General features: G+C 38.9%; 1 protein-coding gene across 1 annotated transcript in view; it reads right to left on the reverse strand.

Moving 5' to 3' along the window:
- Positions 1 to 5,605: 5,605 nt before the first annotated feature.
- Positions 5,606 to 24,026, reverse strand: part of CFAP206 (cilia and flagella associated protein 206) — a 33,861-nt gene continuing 15,440 nt past the window's right edge. Inside the window, exons 8-13 of the mRNA XM_060167748.1 lie at positions 18,605 to 18,724; positions 17,256 to 17,454; positions 14,995 to 15,135; positions 11,909 to 12,102; positions 9,811 to 9,954; positions 5,606 to 6,063 (exon numbers count right to left, since the gene is read on the reverse strand). Coding sequence (XP_060023731.1) covers positions 5,833 to 6,063; positions 9,811 to 9,954; positions 11,909 to 12,102; positions 14,995 to 15,135; positions 17,256 to 17,454; positions 18,605 to 18,724 — 1,029 coding nt within the window. The 3' untranslated portion in view covers positions 5,606 to 5,832. The remainder of the gene's footprint in view (positions 6,064 to 9,810; positions 9,955 to 11,908; positions 12,103 to 14,994; positions 15,136 to 17,255; positions 17,455 to 18,604; positions 18,725 to 24,026) is intronic.

The raw sequence follows: 24,026 nt of genomic DNA on the forward strand, positions 1-24,026 counted from the left end.
TACCAAAGGTAAAATAGATAGCTAGTGGGAAGCAGCCACATAGCACAGGGAGATCAGCTCTGTGCTTTGTGACCACCTAGAAGGGTGGGGTAGGGAAGGAGGGAGGGAGACATAAGAGGGAGGAGATATGGGGATATGTGTATACGTATAGCTGATTCACTTTGTTATAAAGCAGAAACTAACACACCATTGTAAAGCAAGTATACTCCAATAAAGATGTTAATAATAAATAAATAAAAAGCAGCAATATTTTGATAGCTTCAAAGCAGGGCTGTGTGTGAAAAACTCAACATGAGATCTGGACTGCAGAACAGTCTCAGGATCCTGTTTCTTGGAAACTCTGAAGTTACTATAGATGTGGACTGCTGTATTCAGGAGCCCCTTAAATGAAGGCTTTGCACCTAGGTTGGAAACTGAGGCTGCTTCTTTGTGTCAAAGTGACTTAAATCCTTCAAGCAAGGAAGGAGTGTTTCATTCTTACTGATACAATTTCAACGGCAAGGTTCCTAGTAGCATACGATTTTAGAGAACAAAATTTTTCAGTGAAATAGAAAGCAGACACTCAGAAAAGGGGGTTGTTATTATACTTTACAACTGTAGCGTATCCTTGAGAGGTATGTTATTTCCTGTTAACTCTGCAGCTGGGATTTCTGTGCTCGTTATCCCAGCCCAATGAATGGCCAAGCAGATATTTATAATATTCTTAGTTGAAGCTAATTTTTACTTTCTCATTTCTAATTATCCTAAGTCTTCGAGGGCGAATGTCAGTTGAATGTGTTTCTTTTACGTATGCCTAGTTTTCTAGACAAGCCTTGGTTAGGGCAAGGAGCAGCCATCTCCAACATGTGAGCCATAAGCTCATTTGCCTGATGATGGAATAACCTTACAGCAGCCGTTACTGTTTCCATTTGAGACCCCAGTGATATTCACTATCCATCTGAGACCATTTGAGACCCCAGTGATTGTCACTATCAAACTGCAGCATTTGTCTCGATAGCCTGCTCACTTCTATCTCTGCTCTGGTATCAGGGCTACCCTAGTCTCAGTGAACTGTGCGAAAGGAAGCCCACTATGTCTCCATTAGTAACAAAGCATATAAAAGTGTGAACTTCATTCATTAAACAAGAAGACTGTGCAGGAAGCAAATACCAAAAGGCTTAAGGAGGCTGTAGTTCAACTATGGTAGCTGTACAATAGATTACTAAAAGTGGTAAGGTCTAAAGTACAGTAAACCATTAACCATAAAGAACTGTGTAGAGAAATCTCCAACTGTAGACAGAGTGAGATTAAGCATATTATTCTCATTCTGCTATTAAGAAAACATCCAAAGCCAATTTGCTAGGTTATTATTTTAAAACAACTTTTTCCTATGGTATAAAATTACTAAAGAGAAGCCAGAAGAATTGTTGCATTTTAGAATTGAGAAAATTTGTTTAAAAATACAAAGAGACAAGGGCTTCCCCGGTGGCACAGTGGTTGAGAGTCCGCCTGCCGATGCGGGGGACACGGGTTCGTGCCCCGGTTTGGGAGGATCCCACATCCCACATGCCGCGGAGCGACTGGGCCCGTGAGCCATGGCCGCTGGGCCTGCGCGTCCGGAGCCTGTGCTCCGCAACGGGAGAGGCCACAGCAGTGAGAGGCCCGCAAACCGCCAAAAAAAAAAAAAAAAAAAAATACAAAGAGACAATGTACAATTCAGTGTCTGAACTAAAAGAGTTAAATATGAGTAAAAATCATCAGTATCTAAACATTTCTCATTTGAGCTTAACTCTCCCTTGCCTCTGCTTCCATTTTTAGTTACCATAATCCCGTTTCTCTTTTCCTGCCAGTCCCTGGTAAGTACTTTGTACTTAGTTGTACAATTTTCTGCTTCGCTGGCTGCAATCTTATTTCTACTCAAGCCAACTCTATTAAAACAGCTTAGCCGCTGCCAACTCCATTCCTCATTCTCTTGGGTTTGTTCATCAGACATTTACTACAAGTCCTAATGTGCCAGCATTATTCTAGGCACTAAGAGCTAGAAAACAGCTATCGGGGAAAACGAGGACGGGAATGTAGCAGAAATGAAACACTGGGGCTTCTCTCCTGGCTAACAATGACAAGGCACTTACCAGACAAATGCTTTACACGTGTTAACTAACTCATTTAATCCTCTCAACAAGCCAATGAGTTGGGAAATGTTATTACACCAGTTTTTATGATGAAGAAACTGCAGCAGAGAGATATTAAATAACACAGCTAATAAGTAGTAGACCTAGACTTTACTTCCATAATCACAGAGATTCCTTTACGTCTTTTTCTACTCTTCTGACTGTTCCTCTGTCTTATCTCTTCCTCCTCATTCCATCCCCATTCGTTGGGGATGATCCCCCAAATTATCTTTCTCCAGATCAAATTCCAGTCACCTCTGCTTTACTATCTTTGTCATTTCTTAAACTCAAAATTTCCAGTACTGAACACATTATCTTTTTTGACCAACCAGTTCCTCTTCTCAATTATCCTCTGTTTCCTAGCAACCCTAGGGTAGAGACTTTGATTTTCCCTTCCCTTCCCTGGAATGTTAGATTCCCTTCATTAAATCTCACATTTGTGCCTTCATGTCTTCCATTACTGCAATGCCCTAACTCTTGTAACAGCTTCCTCACCATCTCCCCAATTCCAGTATCTCCCTTCCACAATGGATCTTCTGTTCAAGAATCTGCCACAGTTTTCTAATATCCTGCTACAGGAACACAACACATTCCTCTGCCTGGCTTTCAGAGTCCTCCAAAATCTATACAACCCTGCTTATCCAACTTTATTTCCCACCACCTTCCCCACAGATGTTCTTACTTTGCCTCTCAGTTTTTCTCCCTCTTTTCCAAAAACTACTTTGCGACTGAACTACCACCTTGACTATTAGAATAATCACTCAACCAGTACTCTGCTTCCAGTTTGTCCTTTCTTTCATTCCTTTTCTTTTAAAATTCATTCATCCAACAAGGTACTATAACAATACCAGGGATATAAGAATGACTAAAACACAGTTCAACTCTCAAGAAATGCAGTCTAATGGAGAGAATACAGATGGACACATATAGACCTTTTTACTTCAAGTGTTATAGTAAGAATATGAATAAAATCCAATGAAAACCCAAAGGAAGATCAATTAATTCTCTCAAAGGTGATGGGGAAAACCTTCATTGAAAATGTAAAATCTGATCAACAGATTTCATGGGGACAAACAGATTTCCTGAGGGTGTCTGTGGAGTACATTCCAGGGGACAGAGTGACAAGCAAGCACAGAGAGGGATGGTATCAAAGACCATAACACACTCGAAGAGTTTGGGCTCCATTTGCCTGTATGTGTGTGTGCAGAGAGCATGAGGGGGCAGAAAATGAAACTGGAAGATACCTGGATATATATGAAAAGTCTTATAGAATATGGCAAGGAGTTTTTATCCCCCAGATAATGGAAAAGTGTCTTTTTAAACAAGGGAAGTGAAGGTTGTAGGGGAGGAAGCCAGGTGACCTGATCAAATTTGTGTGTTAGAAAAGTTACGCCGATGAATCAGGCAATAGGACTAAGTCCTAAACTACGGCAATAGCAGTGAGAATAGGGAGACACGGTTCCCAAAGGCAGATGAAGCCAAGTCAGCAGGGCTTGGTGACTAGTTAAATGCAGGGGCTGTGTGAGAAAGACAATCCAGAAGTTTTTAATTTATGCTGCTGAGCAGGTAGTGATGCCTTTGACCACAGAAGGAAATACAGAGAGAGAAACAAGTTCGGTAGAGGAAATGAGTTCGGCCTGTGACCTGCTGAAATGGGGGTAACCGACTGACACTGGGTCCAACATATGGTTGGAAATCTTTAGAGAGTGATGGGGCTTGGGTAGACAGTGGAGGTCTTGGGAGAAGATGAGTTTACCGTTTGATCTAGCTCCCCGTATTCTCATTCTGTTGTACTTACCAGATGACTTTCTGATATTTAGCTTTTCATATAGTATGTGGTATTCTTATGCACTTGGCAATTCTACTTTCAGCCCTAACCTGGTAACCCCAAATTGTGGCTTATCAGCCATCCTTTTCTGTGTTTAGGAATCTTGCAGAGTCAAAGGAGGGTTGATTAGAACAGGTAAAATCAAATTCCTGAATTTGCAAAGTTTAGTACTAGCTGTAACCACCCTCTTCAGGTACAGAGCCCTCCCAACCCCACGTCCACTCCCCACCCCCACCCCCAGGCCTTGCCTCAACAGTCAGCCAGCCCATCTTTAACTTCATTTTTAAACTACAGGTATGATAAACAACAAGGTCCTACTGCAGAGCACAGGGAACAATATTCAATATCCTGTGATAAACCATAATGGAAAAGAATATAAAAAAGGATGTAGATATATGGATAACTGAATCACTTTGCTGTACAGCAGAAATTAACACATTGTAAATCAACTACATTTCAATAAAAAAATTAAACTACAGGTATGAAAATCATGACAACTTAGAAGTAGATCTGTTTGAAGTTTACCTTTATAGTATCTGAGAAAAATGGATTTTGAAGCATATTATAAGTAACATTTAACCTACATAGAAAATAAATTATACAAACACCTTAGTAAGAGTCACCTAAGCCAAAAATATGTGCTAAATATAAATGACACCCCCTGCCCCCAGGCTTAACAGGCCCTCTGCTTGAGAGACTTCATTATCCATGCTTAGGTGTTGGGAGTGTGTAAGGCAGCAACAAAACAACAGCTCTAAAATTTGGCTATCAGTAATTGACAGGGGCCCTAAACACAACCTATGGAGTTAGGCAAATAGGTCAAAGGAGTGAAGTAGGAGACCCGTAAAGCAGCAAGAATTAAAACCAGAAGTACCTGCCCTACGAAAGGGCAAAGCTACTAGTTACAGGAATGCTGGCCGAGTGCTGCTAGATATTCCGATCTTTTCAAGGGGCCAGAATCTAGATTCCATGTAAAATTTCCAGATTTTAAAAAACATCATGTGGGACTTCCCTGGTGGTCCAGTGGGTAAGACTCCGCACTCCCAATGCAGGGGGCCCAGGTTGGACCCCTGGTCAGGGAACTAGATCCTGCATGCATGCCGCAACTAAGAGTTCACATGCCCCCCACATGCCACAACTAAGAAGTCCACATGCTGCAACTAAAGATCCCGCATGCCACAATGAAGATCCTGCATGCCTCAACTAAGACCCAGTGCAGCCAAAATAAATTTTTAAAAATACATAATAAAAATAAATAAATACTTTTTAAAATAAAATTTAAAAAAATAAAAACATCATGTGGATCTTTGTTCCAACTGTTCCAAATTAGTGAGGTCTTATTACATATCAATTTAATCCATGGTGCATTTAATAGCTAATGAAGCGGAAAATATTGATTATGGTTTAAATTTTTAATGTTCAACATTAAATATGATTTTAGAAATAAACTTCTATCCCAGGTACAATAATCTTATATCAATATATAAAAAGTTATCTAAATAAATTTCTATCCCATGCATAACAATCTTATATATATTAATATCTAATCATCTTATGTTAATATCTAATAATTTCAGTCTTAATGCTGCCAAACTTTTTCTTACAAGTCAAAGAGGAATGGACAGAGTTTTACTTTGCAATTTTAATAGAATGAAAAATGTATTACAGAAAACGATTTTTCATTTGTTGTAGCAGTTTGACAGTGCACATGGGTGAGAACCCAAAAACATTCATGCCACCAATGAACGTGCCAGCCCCACAAAATTAGCTAATTTTCATGGATGCAAAAATACTTTTAAATATTTGCCATTGTTCACAGTTTAGTGGTATCTACGTTAAAAGTGTGGTCTCTAACTAGGTTTCATCAATGGCTCTAGTTAAGTTCACCTTGATTTCACAGGTGGTCTTGGTATGGCCCCCGCGGAAACCAGCTACATAAATCTGGGGCCGGGGCACTTGGCTGCTGGCTTCCCTCATTGACTGTGTGCTAGCATCCTTTGAAGGGTACACCTGGGAACAATTTTCTCTTCTCATGTGACTAAGATCAGTCTGTACCGAGTGAGTAACTTTCCGACGCAAATTGGCCTAAGTAGAAAGAGAATACACAGGAATGAACATTTCTCTAAAGAACAAATAAAATACTGTCAGGTACCAGTTAGTATCGGCCTTTTTTTTTTCATCTCAATCCACAAAGAAATTAGTCCTGCAACATAGCATGTTTCTGCAAAACATTAAAACACTGGAAAATTTAGAACATAACAGAAAATAAATACCCTTGGCTGAGAAGTAGGAAAATAGATTAAATAATGAAAATGGACCCAAAGAGAGAACACTCAGATTCAAACCTACAGTGAGCTCAATTCTTTGTTAATATAATAATATAATAATTCATTCATTATTATACTTTGAGAGTCATATAACTTGGATTTTCCCACCATTCTTGGCTTATTTTTTTAAAAGACAACAATTTAAGATTTCCATTGTCTTACCTAAATGGGCTTCACCCAAAACTTCTAATATAAAAAGCTCTGATGTTTCCAGATAATACTTCACATTTTTCTACATTATGCTTACTCCTTTTATGGATTACAACTAAACATGAGATTAAACAGTTTGCTCAGGCTGGGAAGCAAGGAGGAGTTTATAAAAAAAGAGAATAAGAGTTTTATTGAAGTTGTGGTAAAGTCCAAGGAAAAAACTCAGAAGGGATTACAGCATGTGAGTTAAGAAGGAGAGACCTGGAATTAGAGGAAACATTTCAGCGTTTGAGACACTGCAGGTGACTGAGAACCAAAACTACTTCTCCCACACACAGCTTATCGTCTACATTAACAGGACTTTGCTATTCCTTTGTCTTCACTAGCATAATTTTATTATTCCGAGAGACTCTTGCCAAAGCAAATAACTTGATTGTTCATTACAGAACATGATGCATGTTCTGAAAGCTGCATGACTCTTCAGTGGTAAGCATTAACACACAGAAGAAGCCCTAAGACTCTGCGTCCCTTGCCTGAAGATTCACCTTGCTATTCCCATCAATCCTGGACTGCTTTTTCATAATCTTTACAACCCAATTCAGGCCCCCAACACATCCCCTGACTGAGCCCAGGCATCAAAAGACCTGCCTTCAACCAAACTTCAAAGTCTCAATAAATCCTGACCTTGCTGTTCCCCCTCTGAGACATTGCAAAGCTCTGCTGAAGGGGTGGTTTCCGTTACAGCTCTAAGCCATATACTCAGCTTTGTCTTATCAACAGGTCATGTTGGTAATACATGGGGAGCTGGCATTCAACATGCTGCAATTCTAGGGGATAATTCCAGATAAGGTGGGGTGGGAAGAAGAATGAAGTCGAGGAGTGAGAAGACAGGGGGGTCCAGTCAGTATGAGGTTCAGCCCCATTGAACACCGCATTCTCTTAACATTTCCAGGCCAGACCTAATCTGCCACCTATACCTCCCATATCCTGTCCAACCATCACTCCTCTCTTCTCCTTTGTCTATGTGTATCTCAAGACCAACTTAAAATGTCACCTAAGTCAATGGAGTAGAATTTTTATTTCACTTCTGTTATACCACTTACCAAGAGATACTAAAATATTTTTAGTGTATCAATGTCACTTGCTAGACTATTAGTTCCTGAAGAACAAGGTGGTGGGATATATATACGTTACCCAGTATACATCTGATGAGCTCAAGTGAGTCTAGTATTGATAGATAACAGAAAAGCATGCAGGGAATGGGAGCTTCATGAACTACAGAAGAGTAAATGGTAAGAATGCTAATGGAACAATGATCCGGAACAGGGGTCCCCAACCCCTGGGCCGAGGACCAGTACCGGTCCGCAGCCTGTTAGGACCCGGGCCGCACAGCAGGAGGTGAGCGGCAGGCGAGGGAACGAAGCTTCATCTGCCGCCCCCCATCGCTCCCATCGCTCCCCGTCTCCCCCCGTCGCCCCCATCTCCACATCGCCCCCCATCGCCCCCATCGCTCCCCATCGCCCCCCATCGTCCCCTATCCCTCCCCATCGCCCCCAACGCCCCCAGCGCTCCCCATCGCTCCCCATCGCTCCCATCGCCCCCATCGCTCCCATCACCGCCTGAGCCATCCCGCACCTCCCCCGTGGAAAAACTGTCTTCCACGAAACTGGTCCCTGGTGCCAAAAAGGTTGGGGACCGCTGATCTGGAAAATATTCCAGGAAGCTGAACCTTCCTCATCTTGAGAAATCAGGGGACTGAAAAGCTGCCACCAGAGAGGGTGGCAAGGGAAATGATGTGGTTAGTGAAAAGAGAGACTGAATATACAAACGGACCTAGGTTGGACCTTATATGATAACAGAACTTGAACCCAAACCTCTGCAGCAACCAGTCTTGGAAGCCAAACCACAACCTCGGTAGCTGTAGCAATCAGCTCAGAAGAGCAGAACAGACCTATTTTTTTTTTTTTTTTCCGGCTGCCTCCCCTTCCATCTCTGGACCAACTAGAGAAAGCCAAATATGCTCACTAAACCAATCACAAAAGATACCCCCCACCATCGCCCGCTGCTAGTTAGCCCGCCTCCAGTTTCCCCTGTCAACATCCTCCAATCAGAGGAATACCTGAAGCCTTCCCCTTTTTCACTATAAAACTTTCTCACTCCTCTCCCCAACTTTGACTCTCTGCCAAACACAAGTGATGGTGACTGGCTCCCCTGATATAGCAAGCTTCGAATAAATAGCCTCTGTTCTCATTTGAGTAGTCTTCCTTTATTTCCACACCTGATTTCCGTTAAAGAGCTGAATAAAATACACTGAGAAAAGGCTACAGTTATAAAAAGAGCTTGTTCCTTCACACTATAAATATTTGTTGTTTAAAATGACCAGATACTATCAAAAGGAAGAGTGGGGGGAATTCCACTGAGTCAGATAGGGATGAGAGTTTCAAAGAAGGCTTCAAGGGTAGGTACCTACTGTGATTAAGATGACTGCGAATCAGGACAAGTGAGACGTCTGGAGAGAACAAGTGACAATAAGAGGGGACTGTATCTGTGCTATAACAGCAGTAACATTCTGCTCCTCAAAAAAAAGTCCAAGAAAGAGAAGGGTATGCTTTAAATGATTAGAGGAAGCTGCAGGGCTTTAAATACTAGCACCTTATAGGTTAGCACAATTAATTAAAACTATTATATACATCAGTAGAGAGACAGAGTGGAGATTGAGAAAAGGAGATAGAAAGATAGCAGCTATCATTGTTCTAGTTACTGGCTGATATAATTTGAGAGCAATTTCATGCTTCTGTATTTCTATATATGCTTAAAACTAGAAGATAGGGACTTCCCTGGTGGTGCAGTGGTTAAGAATCCACCTGCCAATGCAGGGGACACGGGTTCGATCCCTGGTCCGGGAAGATTCCCACAAGCCTCGGAGCAACTAAGCCCGTGCGCCACACTACTGAGCCCACGTGCCACAACTACTGAGTCTGTGTGCCACAACTACTGAAGCCCGCATGCCTAGAGACCGTGCTCTGCAACAGAAGCCACCACAATGAGAAGCCCTCGCACTGTAACAAAGAGTGGGCCCCGCTCGCTGCAACTAGAGAAAGCCCACGCGCAGCAACAAGACCAAACGCAGCCAAAAATAAACAAATAAACTAATTTTTTTTAAAAAAACCTAGAAGATAATCTTACAATGTAAAGCTGGAAAATTATAAATTATACTAATTATTTTTATTTTAGCAAAAAAAAACTGTGTACAACTCACTATTTTATATAAATAATTTAGCTTACCAAATCTATGAGTAACAACATATTAAACTTCCCCAACCTATAAATAATTTTAGAAAATATTGTTACAAACCAATTTTATAGCTTTTCTTCTTAATTCCCATTCATTCCACTCATATGATCTCACAATTGTTGGTGGCAATAAATGTGTATCCGTCTGTGTGCTACTTTCACACTTTGCAATTGGTTTTATATAATGTTTGTCAACCTCTTTCATCTAAAGAAGTGGAGTTTTGTAATTAATATTTGTAAAAAATAAACATTATTTACAGATAACTGAAATATTTAGCTAAAACTGACAAAATATTAGGAAAACAACATGAAACATACTTGTAAATACCAGCAAAATAAAAAAAAGTTCATAATTGGCGAGCCAAATGTAATTACTTTCCCAGGCATTATGAATTTGTACCTGATTTTTTTAACTTAATGTAAGAGGTGTATTTTGGAAGGAGAAAACCTAACATCACTCATCCCAAGTCAAATGTCCCTCTCCAATTTTCACAGTGGGGAGCATAAGTGAATACCTTATTGGAAATGGACAGAAGTTTAGAATAGCTATTAAATATTAGGTATACATCACATTTGTTTAAAGTATCAGAACATCTTTAGAAGATAGCTTAAACTCAAGCTCTGCATACACAGCAGATTATTATCTATTTTAATGGAATATATTCATCTTTCTGCCAAAGCACCCAGAAGCTCACTATTAAAATATTAAGTATTCGGTGATTCCAGGCGAAACAAGTTATGATTATGCTGGAAATGAAGTTGCTGGCGCGGATGGCAGAGGTTTAAGAAACTCAAGTCCTAGTAAAGAGGAGGGGGAAGAGATGAACTTCTTTCCCCAAATCAAGAAACAGATGATTACTGAACGCCTACCATTGAGCGTAAGATATAATTTTTGCCTTCAAAATGATCTTATGATATACTTAGGTAGGTAAAAAGATGCTGAAAAGATAATTTACAATATTATGCAAGTAAATGGCAGGAAAAAATAATGAATACAGCATTGAAATACGAAGAAAGAATACTCACTTCCATAGGTATTAAAGGTCAGTGAAGGATTAAATACACAGGATTAAGTACACAGAAAGGGAAAAACAAGACCAGATATGTAGAGGAAAACTGTTCTTTAACAGACAAGTATCTACATACAGGACACCTTCCTGGTTATCTGCTTCTAGCCTTTCATTGTCTTTGTGCTATCTTAAAAGGGCAGCTGGAGCATCACATCAACAGACTGGCAGTGTGGTATGAGAACAAGAGTGCCAACAGCTGCCCCCTTCTGACCTAGTTGTCCTTGGCTGGATGTCAGTCTTCTTGCCCAAGTGTTCAGACCATCCTCTGTTCCTCACTGTCACCAGCCCCATCGTCCTCTTATCAGTCACTGCTGGGATCCCTGCCAACCTGGTCAGTCGTATCCACACCCACCTGCTTCACTGTCAAAATGTTGATAAATATAACAAACACAAACCATTTATAAACCATGTATTGCGGGGTTTTAGTTTAGTGAGTTTAAAAGAGGTAAATTAAACAAGAGAGGATGACAGAAAGAGCAATTAAAATGTGAACAGTACAAATAAGAGACAAAGAGGAAGAAAACAAGGATACACAGTGGTAGAATGTGAGCCCCGTGCAGGCAGGGATTGCTACCTGCTTTGTTCCCTGTGCCCAGAATCATGCCTGGTGACAGCAAGCGGCTCAGTAAGTGTCTGCTGAATGAATTAAGGAATCAGCGCACACACACACACAGAAACACACCTTCAGATCCATTTTGTGGCCTTTCAGACTACTGCAATTTAAACCTGTTAAATTGTTTTACAGTTCTGAGCCTAAGTTACCACCTATGTTATCTGTGCTAAGCTCCTTCCATTTTAGATAAGGAAATACTGTAGTTCCAATTATTTATCTAAATGTAGTCTTGCTCTCTCAGATTTTTCCAGTCTAATTCATCAATTTAACTCCTTGTCCTGTTTTCATTTATTCTTTGTGGATTTCCTTAGTTTCCATCTTCAGATGTGAACCCCTTTCAGATAACCTGTAAAGGCCCTCATTCTGACCCTGTCTCTTGCCTGGACTTGGGGGACCATTCTACAGCAAAACGTAACTTTTTTTTATTAACTACACTTTTAAATGTCATGAATTCTTAAAATGCCAACCCTGCTTACCTGAGAATTTGGAATAAGGGTTTCAAACTGTTGATGAAGTTCCAGTAGCTGAATCAATTCTGCATTTTTTTTGGCTTTTTCTCTAATTTTATCAATGTAATTTTCAGGATTTTCTGCAAATGAATATGCAGCATCTCTGGTATTGAAAGTGTAATACTTTTCTTTATGTTTCAAAATTCCAATTGCTGGATTTCCTGAAAATTAAGAAAAGGAATTGAATTCGATATGAAATACTGAGACTTCCCTGGTGGCGCAGTGGATAAGACTCTGTGCTCCCAATGCAGGGGGCCTGGGTTTGGTCCCTGGTTGGGGAACTAGATCCCGCATGCATGCCACAACTAAGAGTTTGCATGCCAAAACTAAGGAGCCCTGGAGCCGCAACTAAGGAGCCCACCTGCCGCAACTAAGACCTGGTGCAACCAAATAAATAAATAAATATATTGTTAAAAAAAGATATGAAATACTGATTCTATGTTTATAATACATTCGTAGAACCATTCCCTATACACTCTATTTTTAACATATCACTTATGTTTTTATTAGCTAAAATGTTACAACTAGCAATTTTAAGTTATATTTTGTTAAATTATATTTTACATAAAATTCAAATGAAATTTATTTTATACATTTTTAATTATTTTATTTTATTTTATTTTTTGGCCACACCATGCAGCATGCAGGATCTTAGTTCCCCGACCAGGGATCAAACCTGTGCCCCCTGCACTGGGAGCATGGAATCTTAACCACTGGACCACCAGGAAATCCCATATTTTTCAATTTTAAATTATGATTTTGTCTAAAAATATTTCACTATCCAGATATAAGTTGTTTAAAAATCTTTTATGAGAAGCCACTTAATCATCTAGCAGGTTTTTCAAATCTCCTTAAACTAAACTAACTTCTAGAAGCACAGTTTTTAAAATAATTCTGTAAGAACTACAAAAATGAAACATCTGTTCCAAAATGTACATTTGCATGTTAGAAAGTATCTCCCACTATGAAAAGATACTACATAAAATATGGGTTATAAGTATCCACAGTTTGTGGGAATTATATAGGAAACGGTAACACTGTCTTATTTATTTATTCTTTCACTTATTCAACGAATATTTACTGACCCTGTTCTTGGCACTGAGGATACAGAGAAAAGAAATGAATCAATATACCATAGCCCAGAGAGTGATCAGTGCTACAGAAAACAAGTAAGCAAAGCAGGTTAAACACATAGTAAAAGGAAGAAGGGCGAGATTGACATTTTAAGTTGGGTGATCAGAGAAGGCTGAATAAGATGAGGGAGCAAGATATGTAGCTGTGGGGGAATAGAGCTGTCCAAGTAGAGGGAATAGCAAGTGCAAAAGATTCGAGGTGAAAATGAGCTCGGAATGTTCGAGAACAGCAAGAAGGCCAGTGGGGCTAGAGCAGTGCACAAGGGAACGAGAGGTGAGCAGTAAAGTCAGTGATGTCATCTGAAAAGGACCCTGCCTGGTAAGCCCCAGCATTACCCGGGGACTCAAGCCCTGTGGCCTGCAGTTCCAAGGAAGGAGGGACTCTCACGGGATTCCTCCGAGGCAGTGCAGGTGGCTGGTGCCCAGGAAATATTGTAGCACGTAGAAATAAAGTCTCCAGACTAACTGATTCTGAGAGGATTCTAAACGCAAAGCCCCTCAAGCCCTTCTACTTTTTTTCTCTTTCTCCCCCTTTCTTAGAATCATAGTTGGTAAGAGCTGGAAGGGACCAAACAGACCTCCTAGTTGGTCCTTCTTTTCCTGACGTGGAAGCTGAGGTCCACAAAAGACAAGAGATTTGCTGAAAGTTACTCTGTTTACTAATGGAACAACGGGGACTAGAACCCAGGCTCTCCCAGGACTTCCCTGGTGGTCCAGCAGTTCAGACTCCACACTCCCAGTGCAGGGCGCCCGGGTTCATCCCTGGCCAGGGAACTAGATCCTACATGTGTGCTGCAACTAAGAGTTCGCATGCGCAACTAAGAAGCCCACATGCCACAACGAAAAAAAAAAAGATTCCTCATGCCGCAACTAAGACCCAGCACAGCCAAAAATAAACAATAAATAAATATTAAAAAAGAAAAATAAACCAGGTTCTCCCAATCTTGGCCCATAGCTTTTCCAACCACATCATGCTACCTCTGTGTCACCCCACATCCATGTTTCTGTGTTTGTGTCTCTCATGACTCCCTTCCCTTCTTATTTGTGGAGGCAGAGAGAGAGAGATTTGGGGTGGGGGGGAGCGAAGGGAAGGAAAAAAAAGAGAAGGGGAGAAAGAAATCATCTCCATTCTATTGCTTTTTACTTCTTCACAGCTCTTGATTGTTTTCTCCTGTCAGTGACCCTCACAGGACCTCAGAATACTATTCTCTCAGTTCTCCCAAGGTAAACCTTTTATTACTCGCATAATGAAAAAATCTCTACCATAAAAAAAAAATGAGTCAATGTGTATGTTCTCTAGCCTGTATACACACAATCCCAATAATTCTTTGTAATAATTCTATTACCAATTCACATGGTACTTTTTGGATAATAATTTATTTCATCTCAATTTCTGATTTACTCTTTAGAGAAGTTCTAGTAATATATACATCATAAAAAATTGTACTTGATAAAATACTGGCCATGTCCTTATACAGAAATCCTGATCTATGTTAACGGAATATAACCATAAAGTGACAAAGAATATTGTTTAATAAACATATCAGTCAAACTGTTGCGCTTTCAAGTAATCACTTTGGAAGATGATCTATTTTAGGAATGCCACATAACACTTCTGAAATCCTTCATCGACATATGAGTCATCCCCCTTTTATGATGCTGTAGCATCCATATTTCATTATATACACATTCCATCACTTATCGCTTGTATTGTAATTTCTTGTTTATGTCAGTCTATCGGGTTATGCTGCGAGCACTTCAAAGATAAATATTGCATTTAGGTCATCTTTGTAGCTCCTTTCCTAGTTCGCCATCAGAGTCCATAAAATTTTACAAAGTGAGTGAGTGAGTGACAATGAGGACACATCATTTAAAGAAAAAATTGGAGAAGGGAGGACAGTATTATTTCCAATGATATACCTGGAAGAAGAAGACCATCTGTTGTAGCAAATGTGTAAGCACAAAATCCTCGATACTGAATCAACAATTTATCAAAATTGGCTGTTGTTTCTGGGAAAAGCCATTCTAGTTTTCTGAAATCCGCCAGATTTACTCTCTCTTCTAAAATGAAAAGGAGCACAAGAAAAACCACATTCAGTGGGAAGAGTAAACCACCCAGGAAACGAGCAGAAGAGACCGGCTACTATGTGACTAAAACAGAGATGAATTAACTTCGTTCAAGACAGTGTAGCTCTTAATAATAGGCAAGGTGGCAAAATACTTTGAATATGATGCTTATATACTAGGACTGTCAGTTCTTTAAACAACTGAGAATGTTCTGAGCAGAAAGAGTCAAGGAAACATCTCTTAGTAATTTTGGTAACAGAGGATATACTTTTCTATTCTTCACACTTCTAAAAAGTCTTCCTAGTTTTGCCGATTTTTTTTACGCAAATAAAAACGCGAATTAATAAAACATTGATCCCCGAGGTTCTTACTTTTGCAGGGCTACCTACACTTCTGTTTCTGGCTCTGTATCCAAACAGCAGACACTGCAAGTGACCCCGTGGCTACAGCTGGAAGTAAATGCATACTTTGGAGAAAACAGACCTTCTTCACTCTTTTTTCCTGATATGCCTGAACACCTCAAACGGTGATGAGATGTGGTGAGGACAGCTAGTGGGAAGCAGCCGCCTAGCACAGGGAGATCAGCTCGGTGCTTTGTGACCGCCTGGAGGGGTGGGATAGGGAGGGTGGGAGGGAGGGAGACGCAAGAGGGAGGGGATATGGGAACATATGTATAACTGATTCACTTTGGTATAAAGCAGAAACAAACACACCATTGTAAAGCAATTGTACTCCAATAAAGATGTAAAAAACAAAAAAAGCTCTTCCAAAAAAAAAAAAAAAAAAGAACATTGGGTCTCCCAATTCCCTGGAGCAGTAACTTGATAAACTGTGTTCTAGTGAATAAAAACGTTTGACTTATAGTAGGAAATGGCACGTCTTGCCAATATAAGTTGAGTTTAATATCTACTGCTGAAGTGACTTTAATTTTTCAGTTTCATTTAGTATTTGCACAGATATGCTGTTTTAACAAAATGAAAAAAGTAGGAAAAACTAACTGGAAGGATGTTTTTGAGTCTCTCTGATTTCATTTTCAGATTTTATGTATTCTAATAATTTAAGAATGCAAATTACCACTACGTTTTTTTTTTTCACATCTTTATTGGGGTATAATTGCTTTACTAAGTTGTGTTTGTTTCTGCTGTACAACAAATTGAATCAGCTATATGTATACATATATCCCCACATCCTCTCCCTCTTGCATCTCCCTCCCACCCTCCCTATCCCACCCCTCCAGGTGGTCACAAAGCACCGAGCTGATCTCCCTGTGCTATGCAGCTGCTTCCCACTAGCTATCTATTTTACATTTGGTAGTGTATATATGTCCATGCCACTCTCTCACTTCGTCCCAGCTTCCCCCTCCCCCTCCCCCCATCCCCATGTCCTCAAGTCCGTTCTCTACATCTGCGTCTTTATTCCTGCCCTGCCACTAGGTTATTTTTTGCCTTTACACAACCAGAATGTGAAAAGGAAATTTGAAGAGTCAATGATCTAATTTCACTTTCAGGATAAACTTTCTTTTTAGGCAACAATTCAAATCCCAGACTCTATTTTGATATTTCTCATGAATTTTGAGTTGTCTTTAATAAGACAGCAGGGACTAAACAAGTAAAAGGAAGTTTATTGATAAAAACAGCCTTTCTATAAGAATCAATGCATCTCTTAAAGGCCCTAAAATAAGCTCAATTTTATAGGGATAACATTTATTGATTTATAAATTTCAACCTGAATCTGGGGTACATACATGGCAAATAGCATTCCAAAGACATGGAGCTTTGTTTGCAACAAATATAGCAAGGATTAATATCCTTTTCTACTACAAACCGATAATAAAACCACTAAGACTACAATAGAAACCTATAAGCACAGGAAATCATTGTTAACCAAAACACTAACAATAACACTAGGAATGGTTATTGCTGGATAGCAAACTCTTCAGTTTATATATTTTCTGTTTTCCATATTCTCTATAATGAACATTAGCAGTCTTACAATCAAGAAAGATATTCAAAACTTTATCAGAAAGATACACCTGAAAATTTTAAAACAAAAGAGTGAGTTTATTCTAGAGGTAATTTTAAGAGGAAGAGGAAATAATGCATGATTTCTGTTACCCATGTGCTCTTTCATTCTACACGCATCAGTTTTCACAGTCACTCCATCAAGAAGAGCTTGCATCACTTTCTCAGGAAAGAACAGTTCATGAGTCCCCAGAAATGGCTCAAGATGAGTAGATAAATTACTGAGGATGCTAATCAAAACAGCTTCATCCTGAAAGCTAGTCCACAGATTGGAAAGGGCAATGAAGATGGGCTGAGGAAGAGACAAAAATTTTCAAAATGTCACTGTTTAATAAAATTACAAATCACTCTACTCTTAAAAATAAGTACAAATTTTTGTTTGTAAAGAGATTAATTCTCCCGTAAGACAAGTAAAAGTCTCATGAAATTAGATGACAGGATCTCAGTAGAAATTGGACTCATAAATTATGAGAAAATAAACTTGTATATCAAAGCATTTTATTTTGGTATGATTGCCAGTAATAGTTTACTCAAAAAAGCCAAATACACATGATCACCTAAAAAACATTCATGGACGCTTCACCTCAAAAGGTCTAGGGGAAAACAGCTTCTTTTTTTAAAAAAAGCTAAATATGACTCATTATAATTAGATTTATCTGGCTCAGTTACAATTCAAAAGAACTTGGAAAGTCTAGGGATACATCTTGGGCCATTTCTTTTTTTTTTTTGGGGGGGCCATTTCTTGTGAGCTTATAAGTTAAAGATTTTGTGTCAGTGACATAAAGTATTTTTTATTCATATTAAAGGTCACTGACTTACACAACAAATAAAAAATTAATCAGGCCCTGGCCCTACTTATAAGTGAAACAACTTAGCCTTTTGTTTCCAGGCTTTTAAAGTCAAATGTTGGGAATGATTACAGAAAATGATCAGAGACTCAAAATGCTCTATAAAATACTGCACGTACATCTTGTACTTCTTTGGGGCTCCCAGATTTGCCCATAGGGTGGTACAGATAATCAGAAAGTCAGAATAAGTGCAGGCCTGGTAAACAAAGTGATTTTATCTGTCTTTTCAGAAAGGTCACAAGTTACATCACCTCTGTGCTGAAGGCAATTTCTTAACCAGCTACTGTAAAAACGTTTTCAACACTGCACTATGGATTATTTTTGCTGCCACAGATAATACTGTTATTATGGTTATTATAATATATATCTGCACTCCGCTGAGTAGCAATGGCCTACCAAGGGAATCCAACTTATAACATCCTGGTTATATGATTATTACTACAAAATAACCAAAAACAACAGGATCACCTCATATAAAGCTAATATTATATTTTTAGTAATTAAATAAAATTAAAATTACTTCTGATCCAACTTTATAGGACTTAAAAGTACATTCACTTTTAAACAAGGTCAAAGTGGATGACAAATGCTTACAAAGACTTGTGATGTTGGGACAGCCGTCTTTGATTTTACAGTAAATTGTAATTGTTCCAGTTGGGCTCCTAACTGCTTTATCATCGTTTCCACTTCTTGAGCACAAGTAATTATATCCGACTGTGAAGACAACATAATTGGCATTCATTATTTTTATAATTTTACTACAAACATTATGTATGTTTTAAGCCCTACCTGCTCCCCACATCTCCTGAAAGTAAGCTCAGTAAGAGCAAGGATTCTGCTCTCCATGGTATCCCCAACACGAAGAACAGAACTGGCACGTGGATGGCACTCCAGAAACATTTGTTGAATGGATGAATCTTTTGAAATACAATGGCTATAATTTTTCTCAAATGTATACAGGTATTCTTCGATATTCAGTACAATTGCATTCCCGAGCAGTGGATCCTCTAACACAGTTTTCTAGAACTGTTATTTTCCTATTCCTCAAAGATAAAATTCATGAGGTATTCCTTTGAAAACTACTTTGATACCCAGATTTTTAAAAATTGCTTTCAAGAATGCAGAAAATGTTAAAAATCACAGCATTGAAAGGAAAACAATATATTTCTCATACAACCATAGCAATCTGAAAATAAGGTGCTAAATGCTGAATCTGAAATAATTACTAACATTTATTCTTATTATGTGCTAAGCACCATATTAAATACTTGTTAAGTACAAAAAGAGGTAAGTACAAATAAGAAAACCAAGGTACAGAAAGGTAAGTAAATTGCCCAAGAATACACAGCTAATGAGGGGCAGAATCATGGTTCTACACCAGATCGTCTGAGCCCAGGGCTCTTATTCTAAGATGTGACCAGAAATGGCAGTGGTATGGGGTTATTAGCACAGTGTTAAAGAGTAACAATTACACGAAGAGAAAAAAACTGCATTTGAATTCTCAGATATCTGTAACCTAACTATATGTTTTACTAGACTATTTTTAAATGACAAAAAATTATTACTTCATAAGAAATATCAAATATCATCATTGTATTTCAACTAATGAATTTTTTTATTCACAATGTAATGTGCATCCTGTTTCAATTTTACCCATACTACTCTAAGCATCTCCCCTCCTCTTGCCTCATTCTCCCATTATTTCTTTAAAATATAATTTATAATAATAACTTACATATTGTTTATCCTATCTAATAAGTCTCTTCTCTGCCCCTCAGAGTTTTTCCCCTTGATCGCTAGTTTTCTTTAGGAATCAAATATGAAAATGCAGTCCTTAAAGTCTTTAGATTTGTACACAATCAACAAGAAACGGAAATAATTCTGCATATGTTCTCCAAAGTAAAAGTTACATTCAATACATAACACTTCTTTCAAAACTATAAGTAAAGATACTCCAGACCTACTCCCCTAAGCTATGCTTGCAGGCTCCATTCACAGATTAGGCACACAGAACTTCTTGATTTTTCCTGATAGTGTCCTAGAACAATCCCTGTTTACATTTTACCAAAAAGAACTTTCCAACTAAAAATTCTACATGGACATTTTTCCAAAGAAGACATCCAGAAGGCCAACACGTACACAAAAAATTGCTCAACATCTCTAATCATCAGGAAAATGAAAATCAAAACCACAATGAGATATCACTTCGCATCTGACAGAATGGCTACTATCAAAATGACGAGAAATAACAGGCGTTGGCAAAGATGTGGGGATAAAAAGGGAACACACGTGCACTGTTGGTGGGAATGTAACTTCGGTGCTGCCACTATGGAAAAAGTAGGGAGGTTCCTCAAAAAAATAAAAATAGAACCACCACATCACCCAACAATTCCATTTCTGGGAATGTGTCTGAAGCAAACAAAAACACTAACTCAAGAAGATTTATGTGCCCCCATGTTCACTGCAGCATTATTTACAAGGAGTCCTGCCATTTGCAGCAACAACAGTGAAACTTGAGGGAATTTTACTAAGTGAAGTAAGTCAGACAAAGACAAATATCATATGATCTCACTTATATGTGGAACCTTTTTAAAAATTTTTATTTATTCTTTTTTTAAAGATTTATTTTTTATTTATTTATTTATTTTTGGCTGCATCAGGTCTTAGTTGCGGCACGTGGGGTCTTCGCTGAGGCACGCGGGATCTTTTGTTGTGGCGTGCAGTCTTCTCTCTTCTCTCTAATTGTGGCGTGCGGGTTTTCTCTTCTCTAGTTGTGGCACATGGGCTGGGCGGGTGGGCTCTGTAGTTGTGGTGTGCGGGCTCCAGGGCGTGGGGGCTCTGTCGTTTGTGGCACATGGGCTCTCTAGTCAAGGCGCACAGTAGTTGTGGCATGGGGGCCTCAGTTGCTCCGTGGCATGTGGGATCTTAGTTCCCTGAGCAGGGATCGAACCCGTGTCCCCTGCATTGCAAGGCGGATTCTTTACCACTGGACCACCAGGGAAGTCCCTGGAATCTTTTTTTTTAATTGAAGTACAGTTGATTTACAATGTTGTGTTAGTTTCTGATGTATAGCAAAGTGATTCAGTCATACATATAAAAGTTTTTCAGGTTCTTTTCCATTATAGGTTATTACAAGGTATTGAATATAATTCCCCGTGCTATACACAACAGGACCTTACTGCTATATGTGGAAACTTAAAAAAAACAAAACTGAGCTCATAGGGCTCCCCTGGTGGCGCAGTGGTTGAGAATCTGCCTGCCAATGCAGGGACACGAGTTTGAGCCCTGGTCTGGGAGGATCCCACATGCCGCGGAGCAACTAGGCCCGTGAGCCACAACTACTGAGCCTGCACGTCTGGAGTTTGTGCTCCACAACAAGAGAGGCCGCGACAGTGAGAGGCCAGCGCACCGCGATGAAGAGTGGCCCCTGCTTGCCGCAACTAGAGAAAGCCCTCGCACAGAAACGAAGACCCAACACAGCCAAAAATAAAATAAATAAACAAAAATTTAAAAAATAATAACTGAGCTCATAGATACAGAGAACAGATTGGTAGTTGCCACAGGTAGGGGAGGGGGATGGGAGTGGGCAAAATGGGTGAAGGTGGTCAAAAGGTACAAACTTCCACTTATAAGACACATAAGCCGTGGGGATGGAATGTACAGCATGGTGACTATCACTCGTTAACAATACTGTATTGTACAACTGAAAGTTGGTAAGAGAGTAGATCTTAACAGTTCTCATCACAAGGAAAAAAAATGTAACGATATGTGGCGAAGAATTTAACTAGATTTATTGTGGCCATCATTTTGTAATATATACATATATGGAATCATTATGCTATACATCTGAAACTAATATAATCTTGCATGTCAGTTGCATCTCAATAAAAAAGCTAGTTTCACTTAGCACTATCCTTGATGATGCAGTAAAATGTATTAATTTGACTGAATTTTGACCTTTAAGTGCACAGCTTTTTAATAATCAGTGTGATCAAACAGAAAGTATATATAAAACACTTCTATTGCATATTAAAACACATGGTTCTCTTATATGACTGGATTGCAAGCTGAAATAGCCTTTTTTCCCCTCCAGTAGAACAGCATTTTTACTTGAAAGAACTGGCAGACAAACTATGGTTTTTGAGCCTTAGCTATTGGAAGATATTTTCTTGAGAGTGAATGAAATGAGTCTGTCACTTCAGGAAAACGATAGTTTTTGTTACCAATGATAAAATTCACATCTTGAAAAGCCTGTATCTGCCACCACGAACTTGACAGCATCCTAACACAAAGATATTTCTAATGAGATTGTTGGAGAAAAAAAATAAGAATAAAGTCACTTCAACTTTCTTATCATAATGCAGTCCAAAAAATGCTTGGAGAAAGTATGTGAACCTAGCATTCTTCTTCCTCTCCCTTACTTTTTAATTTATAAGTTTTTCATACTTTCTTCCACGGATATTTTTCAACAAGTCTAAAACAAGCACAAATTCCACCTAACTGATATCTTACTTACATTATCAGAAAAATCAAGAAGTCCTGTATAATCTATGCTACAAAAGGGCCCTGCAGACAGAGCTTGGGGGGAGGAAGTGTACAAAAGTCTTGACTTACATATTTTAAGAAATGTTGTGTGTCATGCGACATTTACTTGCACGATAACAATAAATGGTTTTCTCTCTATGGTGACTGCCCTGCTCTTCAAAAGCCCACAGAGGATGGAATTCTGTTCTCTCAGCTAAGACAGTCAACAAGACTGCAATCACCCCTTCCTTTTCTCTTCCAGAGTGTTTGATTTGTTCACTGCAGCAGATAAAGTCCTGATCAAAAAACAATAACTCACTATCTTACCCAAACTATAACTGGATTTTTCAAATGTCTACGTAAACTGAATGTAGCATTGGCAAAAGAAAAATTTTGCATCAAAATCAATACTTCCAAAAAGCATATTAATATCTGTTCAAATAATGTGACTTTAAAAAAGAGTATTCATAGATTTCATACCCAGCAAAAGGTTTCAGCTAGACATAAACTGACGTATTTTATAACCTAGTGATAATACCAATTAAACTGTATCCATTCTGTAACAATTAACCTTAACTGTAACTAAGGTAGATTGATGGGGGAGGTTGGATAGCTAAAAACTATCATATCCTTGTCAGCCATAAAAAAGAATGAAATTTTGCCATCTGCAACAGCATGGATGGACTTAGAAGGTATCATGCTTAGTGAAATAAGTCAGACAGAGAAAGACAAGTACTGTATGTTGCCACTTATACGCAGAATCTACAAAATAAAACAAAGTAGTGAATATTAAAAAAAGAAGCAGACTCACAGATATAGAGAAAAAATGAGTGGTTACCATTGGAAAGAGGGGAGGGGGGAAGGGCATGATAAGCGTAGGGGATTAAGAGGTACAAACTACTATGTATAAAATAAATAAACTACAAGGATATATTATACAGCACAGGGAACGTAGACAATATTCTATAATAACTATAAATGAAGTATAATCTATAAAATTTTGAATGACTACGTCGTACACCTGAAACTAATACAACATTGTAAATCAAGTATATCTCAACAAAAACAACAACAACAAAAAGAAACACTGATTAACCAGCAAAAAAGTCAGAAGGTTAAGAAAACTCATCCTGACCCTGACTGAAAGGAGTATGAGACAGTCATCAAGAGTGTTAAGACCAGAATGTGAACTTTCTAATAACACGAGCAACAGAGGGCTTGGAAATGAGATACTGTCCAGAAAAATAAGAGGTCTTCAGCTTGTGCCCCTACTGAGATGAAATCAGAGCTGTTCTGCTAATGCCCCAATGATGATGATGGTAATAAACACTGTCATCATCATCATCATCATCATCTGTTTACTGAGCTCTCACTGTCTGCAAGCACTGTTCTACCTTATTTACCTAGTGGAGACTATCAATGACCCCTTTTTACAAACGTGGGAACTAAGGCACAGAGAGGTCAAGCAACTTGGTCAAGGACACAGATTTCG

This window comes from Lagenorhynchus albirostris, chromosome 12 (genome assembly GCF_949774975.1).
Source record: "Lagenorhynchus albirostris chromosome 12, mLagAlb1.1, whole genome shotgun sequence".
In the NCBI taxonomy this organism is placed as follows: Eukaryota; Metazoa; Chordata; class Mammalia; order Artiodactyla; family Delphinidae; genus Lagenorhynchus; species Lagenorhynchus albirostris.